The 25,007-nt window shown below is 42.5% G+C and overlaps 1 protein-coding gene across 2 annotated transcripts in view; it reads left to right on the forward strand.

Annotated features, from left to right (window-relative positions):
• The first annotated feature begins 724 nt into the window (after window positions 1-724).
• Window positions 725-25,007, forward strand: part of LOC125902086 (tensin-3-like) — a 43,700-nt gene continuing 19,417 nt past the window's right edge. For both annotated transcript variants that reach the window (XM_049598205.1, XM_049598206.1), the window contains exons 1-12: window positions 725-1,124; window positions 11,276-11,443; window positions 11,672-11,722; window positions 11,905-12,027; window positions 13,691-13,755; window positions 14,807-14,890; window positions 16,541-16,653; window positions 17,123-17,183; window positions 17,373-17,448; window positions 17,536-17,665; window positions 17,908-17,973; window positions 19,781-19,882. In XM_049598205.1, coding sequence (XP_049454162.1) covers window positions 11,294-11,443; window positions 11,672-11,722; window positions 11,905-12,027; window positions 13,691-13,755; window positions 14,807-14,890; window positions 16,541-16,653; window positions 17,123-17,183; window positions 17,373-17,448; window positions 17,536-17,665; window positions 17,908-17,973; window positions 19,781-19,882 — 1,021 coding nt within the window. In that variant the 5' untranslated portion in view covers window positions 725-1,124; window positions 11,276-11,293. The remainder of the gene's footprint in view (window positions 1,125-11,275; window positions 11,444-11,671; window positions 11,723-11,904; window positions 12,028-13,690; window positions 13,756-14,806; window positions 14,891-16,540; window positions 16,654-17,122; window positions 17,184-17,372; window positions 17,449-17,535; window positions 17,666-17,907; window positions 17,974-19,780; window positions 19,883-25,007) is intronic.

Raw genomic sequence — 25,007 nt, forward strand, 5'->3', positions numbered from 1 at the left:
AAAGTAGGAATACAGGGTGATACATATGCTATGGTGTAGATTTATAGTTAAAAGCATTCACAATTAAAACAAGGCATTTAAACAGCCATGTGGGTGGCAGAGTGTCCAAGTTTAAGATTATTTTTGCAGATTATTCCATGTTTAAGAAGCACTGTGAGGTTAAAAGGGTTGAAATACAGGGTGGAAGCATCTACAGCAAAGCTTTATAAATGAACACAGGCAGTATGGCAATCCAATACATGAAAGTAGCAGACTTTTTTGACATTATTAAAGACGTACAGTAGAAATTGGTGCATAAAAATGACCCAGAATGCAGGAAGTGAGTGTGAGATGCTCAAAATTGTCTAGCAGAGCCCCCCCGGCCCTTCATTACATAGATGCGGCCCTTGCATAAACATGACTTTTCACATATTGTATTAATTTTTGCTCATGCAATGAACTGTATGATAGTGCGTTTGTGCTACCAGTGGTATACATTATAGGCTACTTCTGTACTAGATTAAATAGTATAATATAATGGACTATACAACAAAAAGATGAGATTATTGCCGCCCCTGCAGCCTACATGTGAGGAGTTCTGTGGGGGTCCTGCAGGGGGGTGGCTGAAGGAAGTCCCCGTCTGCGTGTGAGGGGTGAGGGTGAGAACAAATGGAGACAGGCGGAGGGAGGAGGCCGTACGGAGGGGAGGTAGACTGGAAGGGGGAGGGAACAAGGGAGACAGCCCTAGCGGCGCAGTGGGAGGACTATCCCATGCCAGGACTTGTGGCGGCTGCAGCGGCGGCCCGGACTGGAGGAAGTGTGTGTGTGTGTGCTGGGGGGGCCGAGCCGAGCTGAGCAGCAAACAGCAGCAGTTGAGGAACCGAGCAAAAGGCTTCCATTTTATCACCGACAGCCACAGAAAAGGCCGAGGAGAGGAGAGGAGAAACCCGGGTCCAGCTGAGAGCACATTCCAGCAGAGGGAAATGAGCCTCTCAGCCTGCACTAAGCCTGTATGACGGGCTGAGGGCTTCTTTGATCAGGACTTGAGCCCGAACTCCTTCTTCTGTCTGCAGCTCTGACTGACAAAGGGACACAGAGGAGGAGGAAAAAAGGAGAAGCAAAGTGCTCGCTTTCAGTTTGAAAAGGTAAGGCACGGTGTGTGAACTTTTCCACAGTCAATCATTTGCAGGGAGAGTTTGTGAAGTTGTTTTTCTTTTTTTTTTTTTTTTTAAAGTTGGGTAGGTCAGTGCTTAAAAGCAGGATTAGACCTCCACGCACTGTAGTGCCCTTCTCCCCTTCTCCTTAGCTCTTTGCTCAGTCACATTTCATTGAGTTTGCCCATTTATTCAAAGTGCAAAACAGGGCACTGCTCTCTGTATTTACTTTGGCTCTGAGTCCTACTAAAACCAGGGGTGTGTGTGTGAGTGTGTGTGTGTTTGTGCTCCAGCTCCTCCAGCAGCACTCTGAAAACAGAGAAGGGACTCATTCAAACTGCCCCAGCACTGATCTTGTGATTTTTTCCTTTTCTTCTCAATGTGAAAGAGTATTATTTAGAGCTTTTGAACTGAACTCCCTAAAGCTTGGCTTGAACTCTTTGGATCTTTTTAGCTTTTAAATGTCTTCCTCAATGAATTGTGTGTTTGCAATGGCTATAATTTGGGGTTCCTCGCTGCTGTGGGCTCTTGGTGTACTGGAGACCTTTTTATAATGTGAAACATATGGGGCCATTCTTGTGGAAGACTTGTACCCAGTAGTCTATAGAGAGAAGAAACTCTTTGTTGACTGATTGGACTCCTCAGACGGTGGATAAATGATGGAGACAATCAGAGGGCTCTTTTTTTTCTTCTTCTTTGAGCTACAGCTGCTGCGTGGTATTTGCGGCCCTTGGGCTATGCTTCTCAGGCAGCCATTGTTGATGACATGTACAAGCGTCCTTACATCACAACAGCTACAGCCCTCTCTTCACCTGAATATCAGCTTGGAAATCAGACACACACACCTGCATTTACACCCTCTTGTGCACCTTTCTTTCACGCAACATAAACCATGCAGGTTGCTCTGAACATTTTGCAGGGTAAACTCTTTCAAGATTAGCTTTAATTACAGACCCAGCGAGACAGGAGAAACATTTTTGAACTGGCAATTATAGCTTTTGTCGGTGGTTCTATTTTGAGGTCAGAGTCGTATGAACAATATCTTGCCTTTGCAAGGCGAAAGAAATGTGTGTGAGAAAAGCAAAGTGTCAGGCGGTAATTACAAAGAGCTGGCAGGGCGACAGATGAGTGGGGATCCTGGTAGTGTGGTTTGGACAGGTGGACTGGTTGGCACGGGGCTGAGGTTTTGTGTACTGTAAGCAGAACACTGTGATCTAACCCTGGGAGGAACAGCATGGGACGGAGCACTGGGCCATTTCACTTTGTCACAGCAGTGCCACGGCCACTTGGCTGACATGTGTAAGCCATTAAAGGGAGAGAAGGAGACCTGGAGAAGGGAGGAGAATGGAGGCAATAAAGGGGAAAGAACAGCAAGAAAGAAGGGAAAGAAAAGGAGAGATGGAGGGAATGAGGGAGCAAGAGTGGGAACGTAGCCTAATCCATTTTGGAACGCATTCCACTATGACCTTGGGATAGAAAACGGTAATTAGGGAGTACTTTAGGAGCCTTAAGGGTGCACAGATTTGCTCAGGGCTGTCATTTTTATTCCCTTCAACATATCTCGTGAAAACATGGGACAAACACACGTTAGAGTTCCAGGGTTGCTAAATAAACTTACTAAAAATATCCAGCTCCCCCTCCCATTGCTTTTTTTCAATAGTTCTCATGGTTTTGTTTATTTCAGTTCTTCAGCAGTGAATGGGTGTCAAAGCCACAGCGTAAACATATAGAGCTCCTGACAGGAAAAGGCCAGAACAAACTGTGGCCTTGTCCCTCTCTGGGCCCTTCAACCAGCCTGTTATGTCACTGTGGACAAGTTATCCCGCAGTATGAGGTGTGCGCTCGTGCCAAGTATAAATACAAGGCGGTTTGGAACAGTGAAGCTGATGGTATCAGGGTTATTAGGTGGCTATTAGATGTGAATGCTAAATACCACCTGGGGGCTACAGCCAGAGGACAACGGCAAGAAACAGATCTGTTCTGGTCGTAGAACTCTGTCATCTGATAGAGTGGCAAACAGGCGTGAATAGTTCTATTTATGTGTACAGAAATGAAGCTAATAGAGGGAAAAAAAAATAGCTGCATTAAAGGAGCAGTGTGTAAAATTTAGGGTGATTTTGTGGCATCGAGCAGAATTAAACCAGCTAAAACTTCTCCTGGTTAGAATTCATTCAGTGTCCATTGTTCAGGAGGGTTTTTCCCCTCTCTAAAAGGAATGGAGTCGTGATTAAAACCAGTAAAAACACAGAATAAAGCACTTTTTGTTTCAAATTAGTGTTTCTTTGGCGCTGTTTGGCATGTGGGAGACAGGCCGCTAGCCCAGCATCTGCTAATGTGTGCTCAATGCTTGTCTCTGATAACTTAAAATCCAGCTGTTCAGCTGTTTTTACCAGGAGCGAATTATCCGTAGAGGTCGCCTCGTCTTTGGAAACAAACTGACCTGGTGATTCAAACTGGTTAAAACACTGAATAAAGTAGTTTCAAGTTACAAATCAATGTTCGTCGGAGACAGGCTGCTAGCCCAGCACCTGCTAATGTGTGCTCACCTTTTTCCCTTTGATAACTTGAGCTCCAGATGTTCAGATTGTTCTTAGCGGGAGCTGAATTAGCCACAGAAGTTTCGACCTCTTAAAAGCAAACAGACCTGGGGTCTCATTTTTAAACATAAGCCCTTTTTAGATTGGAGTTGTGCAAATTTGCAGGAAAGCCCAATCAGCCTTTTTTCAGCATTGGCAGTATAAAAACAAAATCAGGGAGTGCAGGGATGCGCCTTTTTCGGGGCAATGGGGGGCGTGAGCAAGTAACAAAACGTGTAGCTCAGCCTGTGACGTAGACACTGACTTGGGAGGGAAGCCGCAGCTGGTCAGTCCTACGATTCTTTGATAAGTCGGTCCGTTCTTCACCGTCCCCGTCATCTGACGGTTAATGGCCTCTTCATTTGCGAGGACAAGGAGGGCACACAATTCCTTGTCTCCCCAGTTGCTCATCTTTACAGTGTCTGTCAGGTTTGTGTTTCCCTCTTGCTACAAGCTGCTCGTTAATTCCTGCTATCAGCTGTTTCCTGTTTATCCACCGCCAGTGGGTCGCACGTGTGGCGTCATCAACAGCCCCTCCCGTTGTCGAAGGCTGCCTCGGTCTGTTTAAACTAAAAGGGTTCCGCCAATATGTCTACCCTATGCGGCGGAAAATTGGGCACCTCGGATCAACTCACCAATCCGGCTCTGTGTCTAAACGCTCGCAGCTTGCCGGCAAAATGGCCCAACATTTGCGGAAAATCTGGCAGTGTAAAAGGGGCTATAGTGTACGCAAAAACGAGGCCTAAAAGAGGCGTGTGCCACTTCCCATATAAAAGTTGTAATTCATAAAGACAGACTTGATGGGAGAAACTTTGCTAACTTCGGTGGCTGAGCTGAGAGCACAAATATCCCTCTCTAGAGCCAGTGTTTGGTTCGTCCGATCTGGGCTACTGTAGGAACATGGCGTTGCAACATGGAGATCTCCATGGATTATTTTTTTTTATTAAAGATATTTTTGGGGGCATTTTTAGCCTTTAATTGATAGGACAGACAAGCGTGAAAGGGGGAGAGAGAGAGGGAATGACATGCAGCAAAGGGCCATAGGCTGGAGTCGAACCCAGGCCGCTGCGGCAACAGCCTTGCACATGGTGCGCCTGCTCTACCACTAAGCCCCCAACGCCCCGGAGATCTCCATGGATGAGGATCTGCTACCTATGTAGATGTGAACAGGTCATTGTAAGGTAACGAAAACACAATGATTTTTATTTTCAGATGATAATGCTCTTATCCCCCTAAATCCTACACACTGAACCTCTAAAGTAAAACACTTTTCCATCCAGCAGTCCCCCCGCAGGCAGCCAAACTTCCTGAAGCATTTATGGCACTTAAGTTGTTACTCAGATTTGCAGACAAACAACTTAGGAGATCATTAATCTGTCCCGACTCTCCCAAAAGAGACAGCAGTGTAATGTATGCATACCCACTTTTTCCATAGGTGCAAAACAGAGCCGGCTCCTACATGCTGGGTTGGATGGGTTTTATCACCCCACTTTGAATTCAGCCTCCGATTGAGCAGTGCTGCCGTCTGCAGCAGAGAGAGTTTGTGTTTACTTGAGGTTAAGTGCTCTCTCGCTCTCTCTCTCTCTTTTTTTTTTAATTTCTCCTACCAGTGAGTAATATTACTGCACCCATTTTTCATTTCAGAAACGTAATTTCAGTTTAATGGACCTATAAAAATATTTAAGCTGTCACAAAATGGAGGCCGTTGCCACAACATGTCAATCATAAAGCAGGAGCTGGAGCCAACAGAAGCAATTGAGTTTGATTTCAGAGTGTGAATGGGGGGAGGGATGCCCTGATTGCTTTCATATGTGTGCAGGCGTTATGTTTATGGACAGTTTTATTCTTATTTTTTGAAATTATTTAAAACACTTCGCATCTCTTACTAATTTGCAATCTATCTTTTTATGAATTGATTCAATAGATTTATGTGGTAAAACTAGACAAATGTTTGGTGGTTGCAGCTTCTCTAATATAAAATTTAATGCTTTTGCTTCATATAATTGAACCCTTTTTGTCTTTGGGACATTTGGTGTGCGTTTATAGTAACTTGTAATAAGAATTTCTTTTTATTTTTTGACATTTTAAAACCAAAACATTGTCTTTAAGAGAATCTGGCCCTCCCTTACCTTAAATCAGTTTTTTCCTTTCCTCGTTTAACCCTTAAAAAAGAGTCCCTCCACTTTATTTAATCTTCTACTGGTTTGCACAAATATGTAAAAGCAATCTGCACGATGATGGCCACACTGAAATCACTAATGGAAAACACAGTTGGGGAGTCTGTACGTGTAGCAACCAGCCTAATCACATACAAACAAACTTTCGCGAAAATGGATTCGGTTGCTGGGGCTCAACCCCAGGCTCATGAGAGTCTTTATTATTTGGGAAAGACAAGCATGCAGAGTTTTTGCCAACTGTTGTCACCACAGTGGACTCAAAAATGAAAACAACTATGAGGTCAGCGTTCACATGATGAGGCCGTGATTTAACCCACAGGGTCTGACTAACTGATGTCTGGGTTTTGAGACAGTTCTCTCTGCAGTTTATGTGCTATTACATGATGTCGTCTTCTTTCATCTCTTGGTTCACCTGCTCGTACAAAATGGAAGATTCCATACAGCGTGGGCCAGGTGAAGGGTGTGGCTCCTGAAATAGAAACAGGCTTCATCCCAGCACTTTAATGTGCCTCCCCACTCCATCTTCGCCGCATTTCTTTTACGCATAAATGGAATGTTTGATTAATTTATTTTCAGCGTTGCTGTGGGTAATTGAAAGAAAGGCATTTGGAGCCGGTCCCAAGTGATGGTCATGCATGTGTGAACGTGGCTGACAGCACCCACGCAGCCTAGTCAAGCTCTTACCTGCAGGGGTTGGTGCTAGGGGAGCCAGACACACCCTAATCCCCCAACATCCTGACCTCAGTAAACCTGTCGCAGCTTGTTCGCAGTAGACCTGGCAACCCATTTTCTCCAATCTCTCTGCCTTACCCCGCTACTCTACCAGCCTCGCTCTCCCAGTGCCCATGGGTGGGCTCGGGATTTGAGTTCCTTGGCACTGCTTATTCTGCCTTTGTGAGCTAATGCTGCGCCTCAAACCAGGAACAAAAGCAGTCAGTGCAAATTAAAGACCAATTATCTTTAGTGCGTGCTGGGGCAAGTTGCTCATGTTAGCTTGAATGATGAGTGGGAGAAGTGAGAGGTCTAGTAGGAAAAGGATGTTTGTTACTGCAGCGATGCACATGAATGATTCATTAGAACCAAGCTGCGAGTTGATTTATTTTAGAATCTTGGCTACTTTTGTGCATTTTTATGAGTTGTATTTAAATTGGTTGAAACCTTTTTTTGTTAGGTAACTGAGTTAGTCATGCGATCAGCTATTTAAGGGCCCTGTGTGTAGGATTTAGGGGCATTTATCAGCAGAAATGGAATAAAACATAGCAATTATCTTTTCTATAGTGTATAATCAATGTGTTTTCATTACCTTAAAATGAGCCGTTTACATCTACATATAGAGTCCACCTCTTTGGGTCGCCATGTTTCTACAGTAGCCCAGAACTGACAAACCAAACACTTGCTCTAAATAGGGCCATTCATGTTTTTGCAGCGGTCCCTCACGACGAGCCAAACAGTGTCTGAAAAACACTGATTTTAATGTGAAGCTGCTTTATGTAGTGTTCATACCAATGTAAATCGTCGGGTTTATTTGTTTTGGAGAGGAGGAGACCTCTGTGGATAATTCGGCTCCTGCTAGAAACCTCCAGCACGTCTGGATTGTTAAGTAATCAGAAAAAAACATGAGCACACATTAGCAGGCGCTAGGCTAGCGGCCCATCTGGAACAAGCTAAACAGTGTCGTATGAGTCGTATGTGTCTTTACTGTTTTTTGGAGAAGAAGAGACCTTTGAAGATAATCCATTAAAAACCTCCTGAACAATAAACACTGAAGCAATTCTAACCGGGAGTTCAGGTGCAGCACACAGGAGCTGGTTTTAATCTGCAGTCCTCACTGCTAGATGCCGCTAAATCCGACGCACTGCTCCTTCAACAGTTTGACTTTTTGACCTTACTTGCTGTCTTGCCGAGAGTTAGATGAGATGATTGATATCACTCTCACGTCTGTATGTTGAATATAAAGCCTAGCTTAGCATAAGGACGGGAAACAACAGCTAGCATGGCTCTGTCCAAAATAAGTTACTAAGCTAAGCAGCTACTGGCATCAACATTAGCTCAATGTTTGCCACACAGTGGTGTCTTTTCATCTCACTCTCTGCGAGATGCCCAAAAGGTCAAACTTCCCATCCAACATTTATATGTGGGGCCCATGTGGGTAGGAAATGATCTGAAATATGGGCCCTATATGGGATTGTCCATGGGTTCCATAATAGCCCCATGCCAGTTGCCCGCATGGGTGGTTTTAGTCAGGTTGGCCCAAGATAAGATGCCCATTTTTGGCCCATACCCACTTGGTGTCCAGGTAGCTGTAGCATAACCCCTGTGGGGCTCACTTGTGTAAACCCACCCAAAGTGGCGTTTGGCATGGGGCCATTATGGAACCCAAGGACAGTCCCATATAGGGCCCATTTTTTAAGCTCATTTACTGACCACATGGGCCCCACATATAAATGTTGACTTGGTTTAAAAAAAATCCTTTTAAAACAGGTCTTTATACACCAAATTAATTAATGTTTTTCACACTCCGGGGTCACATGGAGGTCAAGTGTTGGTTAGATTTCTTCTCATCTCTAGTTAGCACAGTACTTTGACACTCCCAAAACATTAGAAAGCCTTGTCTGCATGCCCGTGCCCTGGAGATACACAGAGCCTAAGTACTCGCCGACCTGTTCATTAATTTCCCATTAGTCAACAGTTTTTCCTCAGAGTCTCAGGGGAAATAGACTAACCCTGCCATTAGTTCCAACAATGCCCGAGGACCTCTTCCCCCCCACCCCGCTTTTACTCACCACCACCACAACCTCCACCAACACACACACACACACACACACACACAATCACAAAACCGTGTTTCCCCCGAGAGATGACCTCTTCATACACATGGCCTCTTTCATTCCGCTCTGAGGGTTGGTTTAAGCCGTGGCTACACTGTCCCTGCTTTATGGCTCCCTCTCTGGCCCCCTTCAAAGTGTCGGCCTGTAGCCTGCAGTCATGGCACACTTAATTGACGGACACATTCTTGACTGTGGATCGTTTATTCACAACAAACAACTGGAGTCATTCAAGAAGGATGATGGTATCTTTGGCAGCTTCAGGAATGCGTGTCTGTTCGGGACAGTGTGTGTTTGAGGGAAATCTGAAACATTTATCAAGCTCTGTTGATCACTTATCTCTGACAGATATGATACACGAGTGTAAATCAGTTATTTTTTTAAGTCATTGACTTACAGCTTAACCCTGGCTCACTCAAAGGTAGAATGTGGTTTGCAAAAGTACAGTTTTAAATATGGATAAAAAGAGAAAAGTAAAGAAGAAGAAAAAAGAACATAAATAGAAATAGGAAATATACAAGAGCAATTAAATGGAAAACTACAAGGCAAACAGCACATAGTACCTACAGTGCTGTACTTCAGCTCATAGTGCAATACTGTCACAGGTGAAATGACATAGTTGTGTGATTAGTAACCGCAAAGTAAAGTGTTTGTAATACCATCCACTATAACAGCATACATCAGAATAATATATTGTTTGATTATTTGATCAAGTAATGCTTCTTTTTCTGTATGAATATGGACATATATATATATATATATATATATATATATATATATATATATATATATATATATATATATATGTACAGCAATATAACATCTAATAAAATAAAATAAAATACAGTATAGCATGAGTATAGTATAATATATTATGAATGATAAATACAGTATTATATTCATAATACAATGCACTTTTAGTGTCTTTTGTGTGCAGTATTTGCAAACCAGTCCAACGATGTAATAAAAATGATAATAATAAATATATATAATATAGAATATTAAAAATAGAATTAGAATAGTGCTTTTTGTATTCCATAAAATGTCAGATAATAGTCAAAAATGTCAGTCTTAATTTCCTAAACTCTTAATTGACAACTTTAAATAGCTTATTTTGTCCGACCAATAGTCAAATACCTGAAATAATAATTCGAAAGTCATATAAAAAACAAAGAGTGTAGCATGAGTATAGTATAATATATTGTAAATGATAAATTGAGTATTATATATATAATACAATACATTTTCAGTGTGTTTGGAGTGCAATATTTGCAAAGCAGTCCAATGTTGTAATAATAATAATAATAAATATATATAATACAGAACATTAAAAATACTTCCTAGAATAGTGCTTTTTTTTTATTCCATAAAATGTCAGGTGATAGTCAAAAATGTCGGGCTTAACTTTCTAAATCCTTAAATACCAACTTTAAATATCTTATTTTTTCCGACCAACAGTCAAAAACCAGAAATTATTAATTTGACAGACATATAAAGAACAAAGAGTATAGCATGTTTATGGTATAATATATTGTAAATGATAATACAGTATTATATATGTAATTCAATATATTTTCTTTGTATCTGATGTAAAATATCTGTAAACCACTCCAACGATATGTAAGGTTTTGTCAGGGATAATAAAAATAAAAATACTCTTAGAAATGTGTTTTTTTTAATTCCATAAAATGTCAGTCTTAATTTTGTAAAACCTTAATTGACAACTTTAAATAGCTTGTTTTGTCCGACCAACAGTCAAAAACCTGAAATTATTGATTTGACAGTCATAAGAAAAACAAAAAGAAGCAGCACATCCTCATAGTCAATAAGCTTGAAATGGAAACAAACATATTTGGCATTTTTACTCAATAAAAAAAACAATTACACTGTTTGATTTACTGATTAATCGACTAATAGTGTCAGCACCAGCGACGGCCACAGGCACCACTCTGTTATTCTCCGGCTGACACCCGGCACAGAGCATGCAGAGATGACTAGATAAGAGAGTAAGGGATGTGTCTGTGGATGTGGTGGGGTGAGGCAGACTCTCTCCAGACCACCACTGCAGGAAGTGCACAGCCATGAGGTCACAGGAACACGCCATCACTCGGGGATTTACAGCAACTGGTTCTAACCGGAATTCTTTGAAAGTTTTTCTTTGTCTTTGTCGCTGTGACTGACTGACATTGGGTACTAGATTGCTGGTGTTTAAACATTTGATACCACTGCACTGAATCTGTTTCTGGAGGACAGATGAGTAGCAATCATCTCCCACATGTTAAAAAGCCCGTGATATATTGTGACACTTCAACCAGTACAGTGTTTGTGACTCACGCTGTTGACCGTTTCTGTGTAAACAAGACACCCTCTGTCATCCAATCTGGAGCTGAGGTCAATCTCTAAAGATATCTGCTGCAAACTTGGACACAATGTCTGAAGCTGAGGACTTTGACCGTCAAATATTGACTCGAGCAAAGTCACCCGCTTTATGTGGGAATGATGTGAGGTTATTGAAGGGCCTGAGTCACCTGTGTCTCTGCTTTGGTGTGTTTTTTTTATAACAGGAAGTCCTAAGATTCAAGATGGAGGAGGGGTATGAACTCGACCTGACGTATATCACGGAGCGCATCATCGCTGTGTCCTTCCCCCGGGGGTGCACGGAGGAGATCTACTCTCACAACCTGAAGGATGTCACGCGAATGCTCAAGTCCAAGCACGCAGATAATTACCTGGTCAGTGCCTGTCTGTGGGCTGCTCGCTGTCTGACCGTGAAATGAGCTGAGGTGTCAAAGTGCAAACAGTATTGATGTCAGGGCTGATGAGCTTTCGTGGGATATTGACATGAGAGTATTGATCTCAGTAGTTTATTTTTCACTAGTGTAAGAATCAGTGTTGAATCAGAAAGCAGTAACCTTGGAGACAATGTTTAAAGTCATGGGTTTGTTGTATGTTTTCTTTAGATTATCAACCTGTCAGAGAAGAGACATGATCTCACTAAAATGAACCCCAAGGTAAGTTTATGTTTATTTAATATAAACTAAGCTAATAACAGGATGAAGAACAAATACAATTGATTTTGATGGCAAAATGTTTATCCTCTTTGATTAGCTGTGTCTTAACAATATAATATTTTTTGGTATTGGATATCATAGAGCGCTAATGTGTCCGTTTACAGTGAGTGATGTGTTTTCAGACTCTAGATACAGGCTGGCCGGACATGCACGCACCACCTCTGGATAAGATCTGCACTATCTGTAAAGCCATGGAGAGCTGGCTCAACGCCGATGCCCTTCATGTGGTGGTTATACACTGCAGGGTAAGCGTCTGTGTCTCGGTTTGCTTGCATAATTTATCAGCGACTCCAGATTTAACATATTGTAATTATTTTGGCACTCCACATTTCCGCTCAAGGTTGATAGGACTTTATATAAACTATGATGTAACGTGGCTCGGGACTCTGATAGTGGCCGATAGCTATAACCTCCACTTGTCATGTGGGTACGGCCGTAAGCCTTTTGCGTTGAGTACCCCACATGCAAACACAAGGTAATGTGTGCTTTAGATAAACATGGTTGGTATCATTTCGCTAGAATTAAACAGCAAGCCACTAGCAGTGTGTGTGAAATGAATTGCACAACAAACTTTCAATCTCGTTTTTCACCTTACATCAGATACAATGTTCTCAGAAAGCAGTTATCCCTGGATTTTTCTGCCGATATAGAATGTGACTTCCTCCTGAAGCTCCTCCCAAAACCATACCATACAGTGCCATACGCCGATTCTGTGCTTGGAACTGTCCAAGCACTCACGTGCACCAACGTACAGTTGGGGCCAAGTTAAAGCAATTTCAGATTAAGGCTGAGGCTAGGCTTTGTGTCCCTTTGTGCCACTGTACTGACGACCCAGTTACACCACCGGACCAAAGCACCTTTGGGTGGTGCTGGTGTTATCGACTGATTAATCGGCTATTGGCTTTTTCCTGCTCCAAACTATCATTATTACGTATATCAGCCGTTAAAAATCCACTACTGGTCGACCTCAAATTTCTGCTGTCCTTTTTTTGTTAAAACTCCTGAGAACTTATTAAGTATTTTAAGTATTTGTGACATTGAAGTCAAACAACCTTTAAGGACACATTCACACTGGCGCTATTTGGTCCGCTTTAAATGAACCCTAGTCTGCTTCCATGGATAGTTCAGTTCATTTGGAGTGGTGTGAACGCTCTGGTGTGGACCAAAGGAGTGAAACCTGGTCCACTTGAAAACTTGGGGTCTTGGTTCACTTGCAAGTGAACCCTGGTGCACTTTGCTTACAGTGGGAAATGCAAATGGACTAAGAGAGGAACGAAGAGAGGAAGTGGACCAAAGAGTGGAAGTGACGTAGAGCGCATTCTTTTTTATTGTGTGGTGTTTTGTGGTGACCAAGCCGGCTGAAGGGGATGGCTTTACGTTTTCGGTCCTGGCCAATCAATGAGCCGGGTTTTCTTCTTCCTCATGCTTTTTTTTCTTCTTTTTTCTGGTCAGTGGTCGTTTCGGGCAATACCGCCCCCAAACATGCAGCTTTTGTGACTGTGACATTGTCCAGGCAGTTTGGTCCGCTTCAGTAAGTGCAGTGTGAAAGTGAACCAAACCAAGTGAAGGTGTGACATTTTTCGGCATCCCCCGGCCTATCGAACAGAGTCCCCCACACTATCCTGGTGTGAATGTGCCCTAACTTACATACCCTCGGGGTGGTGGGGTCCAATACAGCCTTCTAAAATAGTGTGTGGGGACATATCCCCCGTGTCTCTCATGTAAATTACGCCCCTGGATACAGATTTGTGTCGTGAAATAACCAGTAATGTTCTAACGTTTGCAGACAATAGTGTGTTTATTAGGAAGATAATTCAGAAAATAAGTATTTAAGGCCTTTTTAAACTGAGTAAAGTGCTGCATTTGTTGTGACCATCTCCCCCTCCTCATCCTCTCTTTTGTCCTCAGGGCGGCAAGGGTCGAATCGGTGTCGTCATCTCATCCTTTGTGCATTTCACCGACGTATCAGCCAGGTAATTACCGCCATGTGTTACATTCCTCATGTTACTATAAATGTTGTTTGCTCTGAAGTCAGGATTGATCATAATATGAGTGAGTGCACCCACTCATTGCTGGCAGTGAACGATGTCAACAGCAACCCACAACAGTTCATCAGACTTATTCCGTCGACCACAAGAAAGTCATCGCCTAACCACGACTGATTTATTTACCTGCTTTCATTTAGGGTCCAGGTGATTCAGAGGGTGAGTCAAAGAAAAGCCCCCTCTTTCACATTCAAAGGGAAACCACACAGTTTAAGCCATGAATCACCCCGTATTGGATTGCATGAATCAACTTGGAAACATGTTAGTTACTGTAATAGCTTCTGGCCACAGTGTCAGTTTCATGAAATCTTTTCATCGTGAAGAAAACCGATTCTAAATTTCTAACCATTGTCATTGTCTAAGCCCTAAAGTAAAGAGACGCAGCAAACATTAGGAGAGGCGGCCTGGTGTTATGCCCCTGTGTAGATCCTTTCTGCACACAGTAGTCTTTGTGGCATGAGCACACATCGGCCTCCGATTTAGCCTCTGCTTCCCTTGGTGTTTGCGTCCCGCTGAGGAAAACTGGGCCGGTAAGGCGAATGTGAAAGACAGATAGCAAAAAGAGGTAGAGGAAGAGATAGGAAAACAATGAGGCAGATTTACAATGGAATAGATTCACGGGGGGGAGCAGAGGGAGAGGGCCAACGAGCGAGAAACAGAGCTGTGGTGAAAAGGCTCCAGCGCCTGTTGGTTTTAGGTCTGTCTGAATAGCAGAGCTGTGCACACACTCTGGCCTCTCTCTGTCCTCCTCTCCCCCTCCGTGTTTACTTAAGGCTGGCATTCTCTTCCTCTCTGCTGGAATCCCCTGTCTCTCCGGTTACTTTCACTCTTGTCCATTATGCGTGTGTATGCATGTGTGTGTGTTGTCCTAATTTAAGTTAAGGTTAACACCATTCAATTATGAAGCAGCAGAGTGTAATCTCTCTCTTGAGTCATAATTACCTCAAGTGTTTAATGGGTCTCACTGTCTCCCTCAAAGTGCTGATCAGGCATTGGACCGCTTTGCGATGAGGAAATACTACGATGATAAGGTCTCAGCTCTGATGACACCTTCGCAGAAACGGTAAGACCCAAAACTTGAGCACGCCCTTCTGTATAGCAACATCTAACTGTGTGTTGTTTGACTGGTGCTTTGTTGTCCCACATCCAAACACATTCATGTCCCAGACACACCTGATTCAATACAAACTTTACACATGCTGTTTGTCTATTTTATTCACTGATAAACCTGTCATTGTGGATCATTGTGATGGGAATGGGACCCCATGGTGACCTGGTGTAATCTTAACCCTGTGTGTCAGTGTGAACCACCTTCCCCTTACAATCATGGGTCTTCAGTGGGATTAATAGTAGCCGTAGCCTACGTCGTTGTGTACATTTATACTTTTGTTCCATAACACTAGCTGGCGGTAGGGTTTTTGTGAAGTGCTGTGAAGATTAGCTGATTCAAAACACGCCCATTAAACACTTCATAACAACAATTTCATAAGTACACAAATCAACTTCACTATAACTCGCAGCATTCACAGACAAAGCACTTGTCTTTATCTGGACACATTTACCCCACAGAAGCAACATGCTAATATTTTTAGCACAAGCCTATGCCATTTTACATAGTGTAAATTAGCCTAGCAGCTAGCAGACTTTTCCTCTACTCATATGAAGTCAGGGACAACAGCGACATTTAACAAATTCGGCTCCATTACAACTCATAAGTTTCACTGACAAAATAACTGTCTCATACTACATGTTTTCCAAACATATATAACATGCTAACATTATTAGCACAACCCCAAGGTATTTTACATTGTATAAATTAGCCTAGGGACTAGCGGAGATTTCCTCTGCTCAAATGAAGGGATAAATCACACATAAGACTTAAAATGCTCTTTCTGTGGAGGCTTTATTGTCTTCACAATTTATTGTTTCTTATCTGTGAAATTAAAGTAAATAAAAGCTTCGTTTCCACTGAGGGAAATGGTTTCAGCTTATGCAGAGCCTATGCCGTAGGTACAGTGTCCTACAAAGCACAATTTCATTTGAAGCCTAACTTCTTTAACATTAAATATTGTCTTAAAGGAACAGTTTGACATCTTGGGAGATGTGCTTATTCACTTTCTTGCTGAGAGCTAGATGAGAAGTTCAATACCAGTCTCATGTCTGGACATTAAATCTGAAGCTACAACTAGCAGCTGATTAGCTTATCTTAGTTTAACATGAAGACTGGGAAAGGGGGAAACAGCTAGCTCCCAGATTATGAAGCTAACCAGCTGCTGCTAAGCTTCATGTTCAATGTATAGAGTAGTTTTGATCTTATCATCTAAATCTGTAGACAATAAGAATATTATCAACTGTTGTGAAATCTGAGAAAATAACCCTGAAGATGTCACATTGATGTCATCAGTGTAATCTCGGTTTGGGTTTGGAGGTTACAGTTTTTAATGAAGTGTTTGAGTTACAATAGGAGCTCCAGTTTAAAAGATGTGGATATTTGCCAAGCAGGGTAAAATAACCTCATCAAGTTGCATTATGGGAAGTGTAGTGCCTTGCCTTTAACACAAGCAGAAAAAAATGCAGTCTAAAAGTTATTGTCATTAAATATCAGATTAAAAAAGTAAACAGTACCCTTGGATCTTTAGCATGTTTTTGGTCGTGGGAATACTTACAATCGTCCTGCGTATTATTTACATCCATCTCTTTGCCCTCATGTCAGGTACGTTTGGATCCTCAACAGTCTTCTAAGCGGATCCATGAAGATCAATGCCTCTCCCTTGTTCCTGCACTGCGTCATCCTCCACGGGATCCCAAACTTCGACGCCACAGGAGGTTAAACTCATATTGTTTACCACTACACACAGCTGCACCTCCCAATGAAAACACAGTCGCTGCCACCATGACGGCATAAAAGAACCCAGACACGACCACATCAGAGCTGGAGCAGTAAACACGATGGCGACTTATCTATACTTTATATATTTTTCCAACACACATGCATGCTCAGACAGATAGAGGCGCTGACATATAGAGAACTGAAGAGAAGAACTTCTTTATAGGTTCCCAGTAAACTCATGGGAATTCACACCCATGTTTGCATATAAATTGCTGTTTTCGTTAATTCCACTAAAACAACAAAGGTCTCCGTCACATCATGGAGCTGAAATCCCTTTCTCACAACAGCAGCTTATCACACTTGGTGTGAGCAAAACAATCTGACTACCTATCTTGCTTCAGGCTACTAAAGGTCACCCTATCAGAGCCATATTATTGATCTGATAATTTATCTTTTTCTCTGCAGTATGTCGTCCATACATCAAGGTTTACCAGGGAATGCAGGCAGTGTATTCGTCTGGAATCTAGTAAGTAGCGCTCACATGTGGTGCAGTAATTTGTTTACCTCAAAGAATATTGGAATACATCAAAGCAATTTGCTGTTTTACTTACTTTAATGTTGATTTTAACTCCAAGTTACTGCTTTCTGTAAATGTTTGTGACTGCTTCCAAACTCTGGCTCACTTTGACTCACTTTTCCATTGTTTTCGTTCCAGTCACATCGGTCCCAGCCACAGAGACCGTGTATGCATCACACTGGAGCCAGCCCAGCTTCTAAAAGGAGACATCATGGTAGGAAAAAAAAAAACACAAGATGCCTTCTGTGAGTTTCTAGCATCACTATTTAGATTGTTTTAATCACAACATTTTTATTTCCAGATTAAATGCTATCACAAGAGTGACGTAACTTCAGAGCGTGAAGTTATTTTCCGGCTGCAGTTCCACACGGGAGCAGTGCAGGGCTACAACCTGATGTTTGAAAAAGAAGACATGGAGACTGCCAACAAAGGTAGAGCTGAAAAAAAAAAAAAGGCAGGTCTCAACGTGCTAGTTTACGGCGACTCCTCTGCTTCTCGCTGCATCTGCAGGGCTCAGTCTGGACTTAATTTAGCCTTGGCACTTTGAGACCAATAATCTTGTTTTCCCAAACATGTTACGTGTACTGAGAGAATCCTGTTCGCAGGCACCACCATTCATCCTTCCTCTTCTGAATGGCCACACTAATGGCATTCCTGTGTGCTTACATTCCAGATCCCAGATTTCCAGATTATGGCAAAGTGGAGCTGGTGTTCTCAGAGGGACCAGAGAAGATCCCAGGTAGATTCCTAACTCTTGAGTTTTTCTCAGAAGTTTCTCTCTACAGGGATAGGTAGTTGGAAAAGCAGATACAGAGCTTTCTCAGTTTTCCCCGTGGTGTTGTCCTGTGCTCCGTTCCTCCCCCTCTGCCCCCCCGGTGAGAAGGGATGTGGAATGCTGCAGAGGGGAAACGTAGTGTGAAGTGTGTGCTGACAGAGAGGTAAAGAAGCACAGCATGGGCTGCCCCAGAGCCCCACAGGAGTGAAAGTATTGCTGCATTTCCACTGCACGGAACAGGACAACTGGACTCACTCTGTTTTGGTTTTCCATTGGCAGAAGTTGTGCATAGTACCAGGTAGTGTGTTTTGGTATTATCTCTGTTGAGGTTCCAACGAGCTGAGCTGATACTAAAAGGAGTCAAGACACTGACTGGTCAGAGAGATCGTTACTAGACATGGGACATCCTGCACAAACACTTTAAAAATGTTCCACCCACAAAACTACATACACTATGCCACACAATTTACAAAGCGCATACATCATTGCAGATAAAAGGATGTGGCGTTTATCATGTTGGAGATGATGGCATGGTAGTTTCACTCAGAGTAGCTGTGGCATCTTGCTGAGGATCTTGCCTGTACTGAGGGGGCACAATCTGCAGTGGAAAACAAAAGAGAGAAAAAGACCTAGTACCAAAAGCGAGTCGAGTGGAGCTGAACTAAACCATGCAGTGGATATGAGGCATATGCTGTGTGGGTCTCTGTATGTGTCATATGTTGCATTTATTTGCTTGAGTGTCTATTAAATACAATTCCTGTAGCATAGTTAAAATACTTTGGCTAAGGTGATGCAAAATTCTTTGCCGTTTTGCAGCATGTGATGGTCTTTTGATCAGAAATGTGATATTTCCGGTCATTGTTGTCCCCCAGCAATGTGATGTAGATATGATTTCCATCTACAGCAACAAGGGTAAAAATAAAACTTGTTTGGACTTCATTGGTTATTATCTCATGATTTAACAGCTCAATATCACTCTCACATCTGTGTGGTGAATACGAAGCTACAGCCAGGAGAAAGTTTGCTTAGCTTTGTATTAAGATTGGAAGCAGGGAAAACAGCTAGCCTGGCTCTGTCCCAAGGTAAAAAAACAAAACCAAAAAAAACCCCCCAAAAACACCTCCAAAGTGCGTTAATAGTAGTAGTTAATTCAAACTACACATTGTTTGTCTAATCCTTACCAAAAAAACCTGTAAAAATGAGCAACTTTTTGCTTACGTTTGGACAAAGGCAGGCTAGCTGTTCCTCCATTTTTCCAGCCTTTGTGCTAAGCTAAGCTAAGCTAAGCGAACACATCTGCTGGTTGTAGCACCATATTTATCATACAGACATATGAAAGGTGTTTTAGTTTAGTTTATTAGTTTGTTAAATGGGGACGATGCACAACACTGACTAGACTGTTGAACCAGAGCAAGCTACATAGCTAATTTCAATAGAGAACAATACAGACAGTACATCACATATAAAACAGTTGATTCCATACAAAAGGAAGCAAATAAGAATATTTCCCAAACTCTTCCTTTAAGTCTTTTATATTGGAAAATCTATTGAAAATATGAGGGAAACTTTTGCTTTTAAGTAGTAAGATTACTTGATAATCAGGATTAGGTGATAAGAAGATCTTACAGTGCTGTAACACAGCTCCTCTGAAAGTTTATAATATGAAATTATTGCCCAACCCTTAATATGTAACCCATCCCTCGAGCCATGACAGATGTTACAATGGCCAAGATACAGAATCTAAAATAATGTTGGTTTTTTTTGGGTCCAGGTGCAGACAGGTGGCAAAATGGGACGGATGTTATCGTGGACTACAACACAGCAGATCCTCTAATCCGCTGGGACTCCTATCAGAACCTCTGTGATGGTGAAGGTACTGTTACTAATCTGCTGCATTAGTCACCACATGACTCACAAGACATGATAACAACGCCAAGATCTGCCTAATGAATCCAACTCCACCTGACTGAAAATACCAGTGGCTGTTTTATGAATGGATCAAGTATGCTTAGGGTGTTACTTTTTGGTATTCGGTGTGTTCCTTCTGTTTCACAAACACACGCACACACAAGCTCTCTTTTTCTCTCAGGGAGTTAACACAGCGTGACAGGTCAAGTGCTCGATGTTACTGAGGAACTGCAGTGTGATTGCATTAACATGCGCACACGTTCACCGCTAACTTCGTTAGAGTTATTACTCATCAACCCCAGGCGGGCAGGCCCTGTGGAAACGAGACTATATTTTGGTGAGGGAAGGAAAAAGAAGCCAAAAATGTACCTTGATGTAAATGCAGTATGATGGGCATGACAAGCAGAGTTGTTTCTGTGTGATGGATAGGGAGGAGTGTTGTTGTATGTAGGGAATGCAGGGTTCAGAGGAAGAGCAATTAGTTCTCAAGAGATTTCTATTTTGTTGTTTCATCAAATGAATAGGCATGCTTTAACCATCCCACACACACACACACACACACACACACACATACACATACACACTCTGACTCGCGCCTGCACACACACACACACACACACGCACACACACATACACACAGGCTCACACCTCAACCACAGACTATTCAACAAGCCTCCCAGAATAGATGCAGTATGTGGTAGCATGACAAGCAGAGTTGTTTCCACCCTTTCCCAGGATTCATCCTGCATCACCAGCAGTCCTCCAACAGAGCCAGTCTGACTCTGAGGGGCTGTCACTCAGAGGAAGTCTAAAAAAAAGTTTGCCACCGTAGTGCTATGGTTGTGAAAAGAAAACCTCATTTACTTCAATGGCTTTTGGTCAATTGTTTATCCCCACATGTGAATGGAGAATTTTAAAAGACTGTTTATGTAGGGAATGCTTCAGAGGAAGAGCAATTAGTGTTAAAGGAGATTTGTTGTCTTGTTGTGTAGCTCATCAAATGAATAACAGCTGACTGCACACACACACACACATTCGATAGAGAAGATTAAAATGTGAAGTGCTGAATGGTGCACACACACACACACACATGCACACACACATACACATACACACGGTAGACTGGTGCACACAATACACACAGGCTGGAATTAATTTGTGGGGCTTAAAGCACTGTCCTAGCTGTGATTGTTTTTAAAAGTCCACAGAATTCACAACATTTCTTTCCAGAAAAGGCCTGGAGTAATCTGGGTCTATGCTCTCAATGGTTTTCATAGATACTGTTTCTCTGGTAGAATGTAGTTCCAGTCAAAACAGTTCACAGCAGCAAACATTTGATATCTCAGTTATACAAAAATACCCCAACATGTCCATATATACTTTTACGCACACCTCTGGGAATGCAATAAAGAAGCAGAACACTCAAATTTAAACAAGGCCTAAAAGAGGCATAGGCCACTGCCCAAAGGAAAATTTTTCCTCTTGCCTTGATTCTAAAACAGACTTGATGGGAGAAACTTTGAGCCCATGTTTTGGAGACATGTAAACACAGATCTGAGGTGGAAGCCTGAGGAGACATTTGTTGGAATTTTTGCATCTGGCATTTTCAGCAGTCTCCAACAGAGCCAGTCTGACTCTGTATGGGGCTGTCCTATGCATTGTTTTATAAATGAGACCGTTTGGAGGTAAGTGAGGAAGGGCATTGTGAAAAGAAAACCCCATAGTTCACTTCAATGGCTCTTTGGGAGAACATAATCTAATCTTAAGTGCTATATCGTAGGACTGAATGGAGAATTGAGACAACTATCCAGAAAGCTTGTTTGCTTTAGTTTACTGTTAAACTGAGAGCTCACATGTGTACGACTCTGCAAGGGTTCACACCCACACAGCTGACTTTAGACATGCAACTCGATAGAGAAGTCATTTAGAACTGAAGTGCTGGATGAGTAAACTGCTAGTGTTATAAGCCATGCAAGTCCAGTTTGTACGATATAGCAATATGATTACCATGACCTGGATGACTGGGGCTTAAAGCACTGAAAATTGATATTTTTAAAAAAGTAAACACCAACATTTCTTTCCAGAAAAGGCCTGGAGTAATCTGGGTCTATGCTCTCAATGGTTTTCATAGATACTGTTTCTCTGGTAGAATGTAGTTCCAGTCAAAACAGTTCACAGCAGCAAACATTTGATATCTCAGTTATACAAAAAAATACAAAACTCAAAAAACTACAGGCCATAATAAAAATAAATAGGAGACCTGGAGTCATATTTTTAAACAAGGCCTAAAAGAGGCATAGGCCACTGCCCACGGAAAAGTTGTGATCTATTAAAACAGACTTGATGGGAGAAACTTTGACCCATGCTTATTTTGGAGACATTGGCGACACAGATGGTGAGGTGGAAGCCTGACTGTAGACATTGTCGAGTATTTTTTGGTGCCTGGAATTTTCAGCTTTTGTCTGTACGTACAGTTTTAGTATGGATCGTATGCATTGTTTTATAAATGAGACCACTGGAGGTAAGTGAGGAAGGGCATTGTAATTAATAGGAAAACCCCCAATTCATGGTCCTGGCGAGACCTCTGTTGGGAGAACATAATCTAATCTTAAGTGCTATATCGTAGGCAACTGGACTTGAGCTCTTAGTTTCGGAGTCGACTCTGAAACTGAGAGCTCACATGTGACCCCTACGACTCTGCAAGGGTTCACACCCACACAGGGTTTAAAGCCTGCAACTCCGTACCAGTCATTTAGAACTGAAGAAGCGTCTTGGATGAGATGCGAAATGTCTTCAAGCAACGCAAGCAAGTCCAGTTGCCTACGATATAGCACTTATGATTCCCGTGACCTGGATGACTGAGAATCTTGACTGACAACATAATCTAATATTTTGGGACCCCAGAAATGAAATTATAAAAAGCATCAGTGTGGTTGTTAGGTGCACGTGCCCTGACGGAACTTTTTAGTAGGGCCCGACCGATAGAGATTATTTGGGGCCGATTCTGATATTCAATTTAAAACCCCCTGAAATACCTGCTTTTGATGGCTTAAATATAGTTCAAACACTCGTTACAAAGATATAAATTGAAGGAAGAACATTTTACTATTTTCAAATACTTTTATTATCAGAAATTGTGTGGAACAAGCAGCATATGAACAATTTGAGCACAAAATAAATCAAAAATATGATGTGCAAAAAGGCAGTAAACCTCTGGGAAATAAAATAATTATGCAAAGTCTATATGAATTAAGACATTCACATGTATGTTCACAGTACCAGAGCTCTTCTTATTATTGCCAATTTAACAGAGGTAGGTTTAACACCATATGCCCTGCATTTTTATTAGTGATGAAAATATAAGTGTTAACATCGGTGTCAATCGGCCAACTTTTGGCCGAGAAAGCATTTGTTCATGGTCTTTCATTAAGGACTTTGCAATAACTGGAGAAGTGTAATGCTCACTCCTACGCTTATAGGTGTGGGGGGAAAAAAATACACCATAGTATTGCTGTGTGTAGTTTTGGCATTCAGGAGGTGCGGGATGGTAGTAACTGAGAAGGAATGGGAAGGGTTAGGTAATTGCATATCCATACACAACCAGACCTCCTCCCGCGATACGAGAGCAGCTTGAGGAACGGTTCTGGTTTCGCCGCTCTCTGCACTGTAATTGGTGGATTATTCAGGGACTGACCATACCACACCAGCCAACATGATGAATGCTCGATATAAATGCTTTGACTGGTTTTCGTAAGCTAAGAACATACTTGGTTAACCATTCTTGGGTTTGTTAACGCCAGTGTAATCCCAATAGGTGAAACAGTTTTTTAAAACAATTGTTGAACCCCGTAATTGAGTTTAGGGCACATCTGTTTTTTTGCTGATATTGTTCACGAGGACGGCAGGCATGCAATTTCATGACACACAAGAGTGAGAGAAAAACAACTTGGCTGCTGCTTCCAGAGCTCCAAGTACAAGGCAAGGATTGCTTTAATTAAAAAGTGTCTTTTTACAGAGTGAAAAAGTATGGAGCTGCAGGAATGTTGTTTTCTTTCTCTGATCCTCTGTGGGCCGCCCTCTCTTTTTCTTTCTTTCCCTCTTTTTTCCCCCCTTCACTCCCCAGTGGGGTAGTCCCCTAATGCAGGGCAAGAGGTCGGGTTACTGCTTCCCTCCAGCCCGCCTCCTACCCTTAGTCCCGCCTCACTTGTTTACATTCCTCTGCCCTTATTTGGAGATCTCAAGGTCCCCCCTTGTGTGGAGTGCAAACACTCTCACCTTCTCAGCAGAGGAAGAAAGCAGGGGCCAACTTATTCCTACTCGTGATTTGACCCTGACCATTATCTGCTGGTTAGAAGCCATGACTGCTCTCGTGTGTCTGTGTTGCCTCTCCTCTGCAAGTTGTGTTTTACTGGAGACTGGGATTGTATTGTGTGCATACCTGGTAGCGGCAGCGAAGGTAAGAGACTTTTCTTCTTGAGACAGATGGGTGGCCGTGAGGGGGAGGGGAGGGAAAAGGGAGGCAGGAGGATGACAGGGTGGACAGAGGGAGGAAAAAGATGGCCAGCACTGAGAAACACTGAGAGGGGAAACATCTGTCCCTAAAACCTGCTCGCACCTTGCCAGAAGGAATGTTACGAGAGGGATTTGTTGGGAACCTCCTGGTGGGATTGACCTGCATGGAGGCCTGAGTTGAGGCCGTCAAGGCCGGATGCAGGTTCAACTTGTCTGTTTGTGTGAGCAAGGAGGGGGGCAAGCTATACATACAGACAGGAGCATTTGGAGAGGGGGAGGAGGGGGAGCTTTTATCATGCGTGTCTGGTATTCAGATCCTCCAGTCATGGTTTGACTGAAAGGCAAGTACTTGAGGCGGTAGATTGAGGGAGACGCGTAGGAGTCATGTTCCAGCTCTCTTTTGTTGAGGAGAGAGTGACAGTGAAACAGCGAGCTTTATTTACTTGGCAACGCTGCTCACACGCACTCCTTCTCCAGCCCTCGTTTTGCGTGAGTCCAGGCTTTACTTGATTTTGCTTGTTTTCCTTTGTGATGGATTTGACTCTGCCTTCCAACACTGACTGACTTCTGTGACTTTT

This window comes from Epinephelus fuscoguttatus, linkage group LG15, assembly GCF_011397635.1.
Source record: "Epinephelus fuscoguttatus linkage group LG15, E.fuscoguttatus.final_Chr_v1".
Lineage (NCBI taxonomy): Eukaryota > Metazoa > Chordata > Actinopteri > Perciformes > Serranidae > Epinephelus > Epinephelus fuscoguttatus.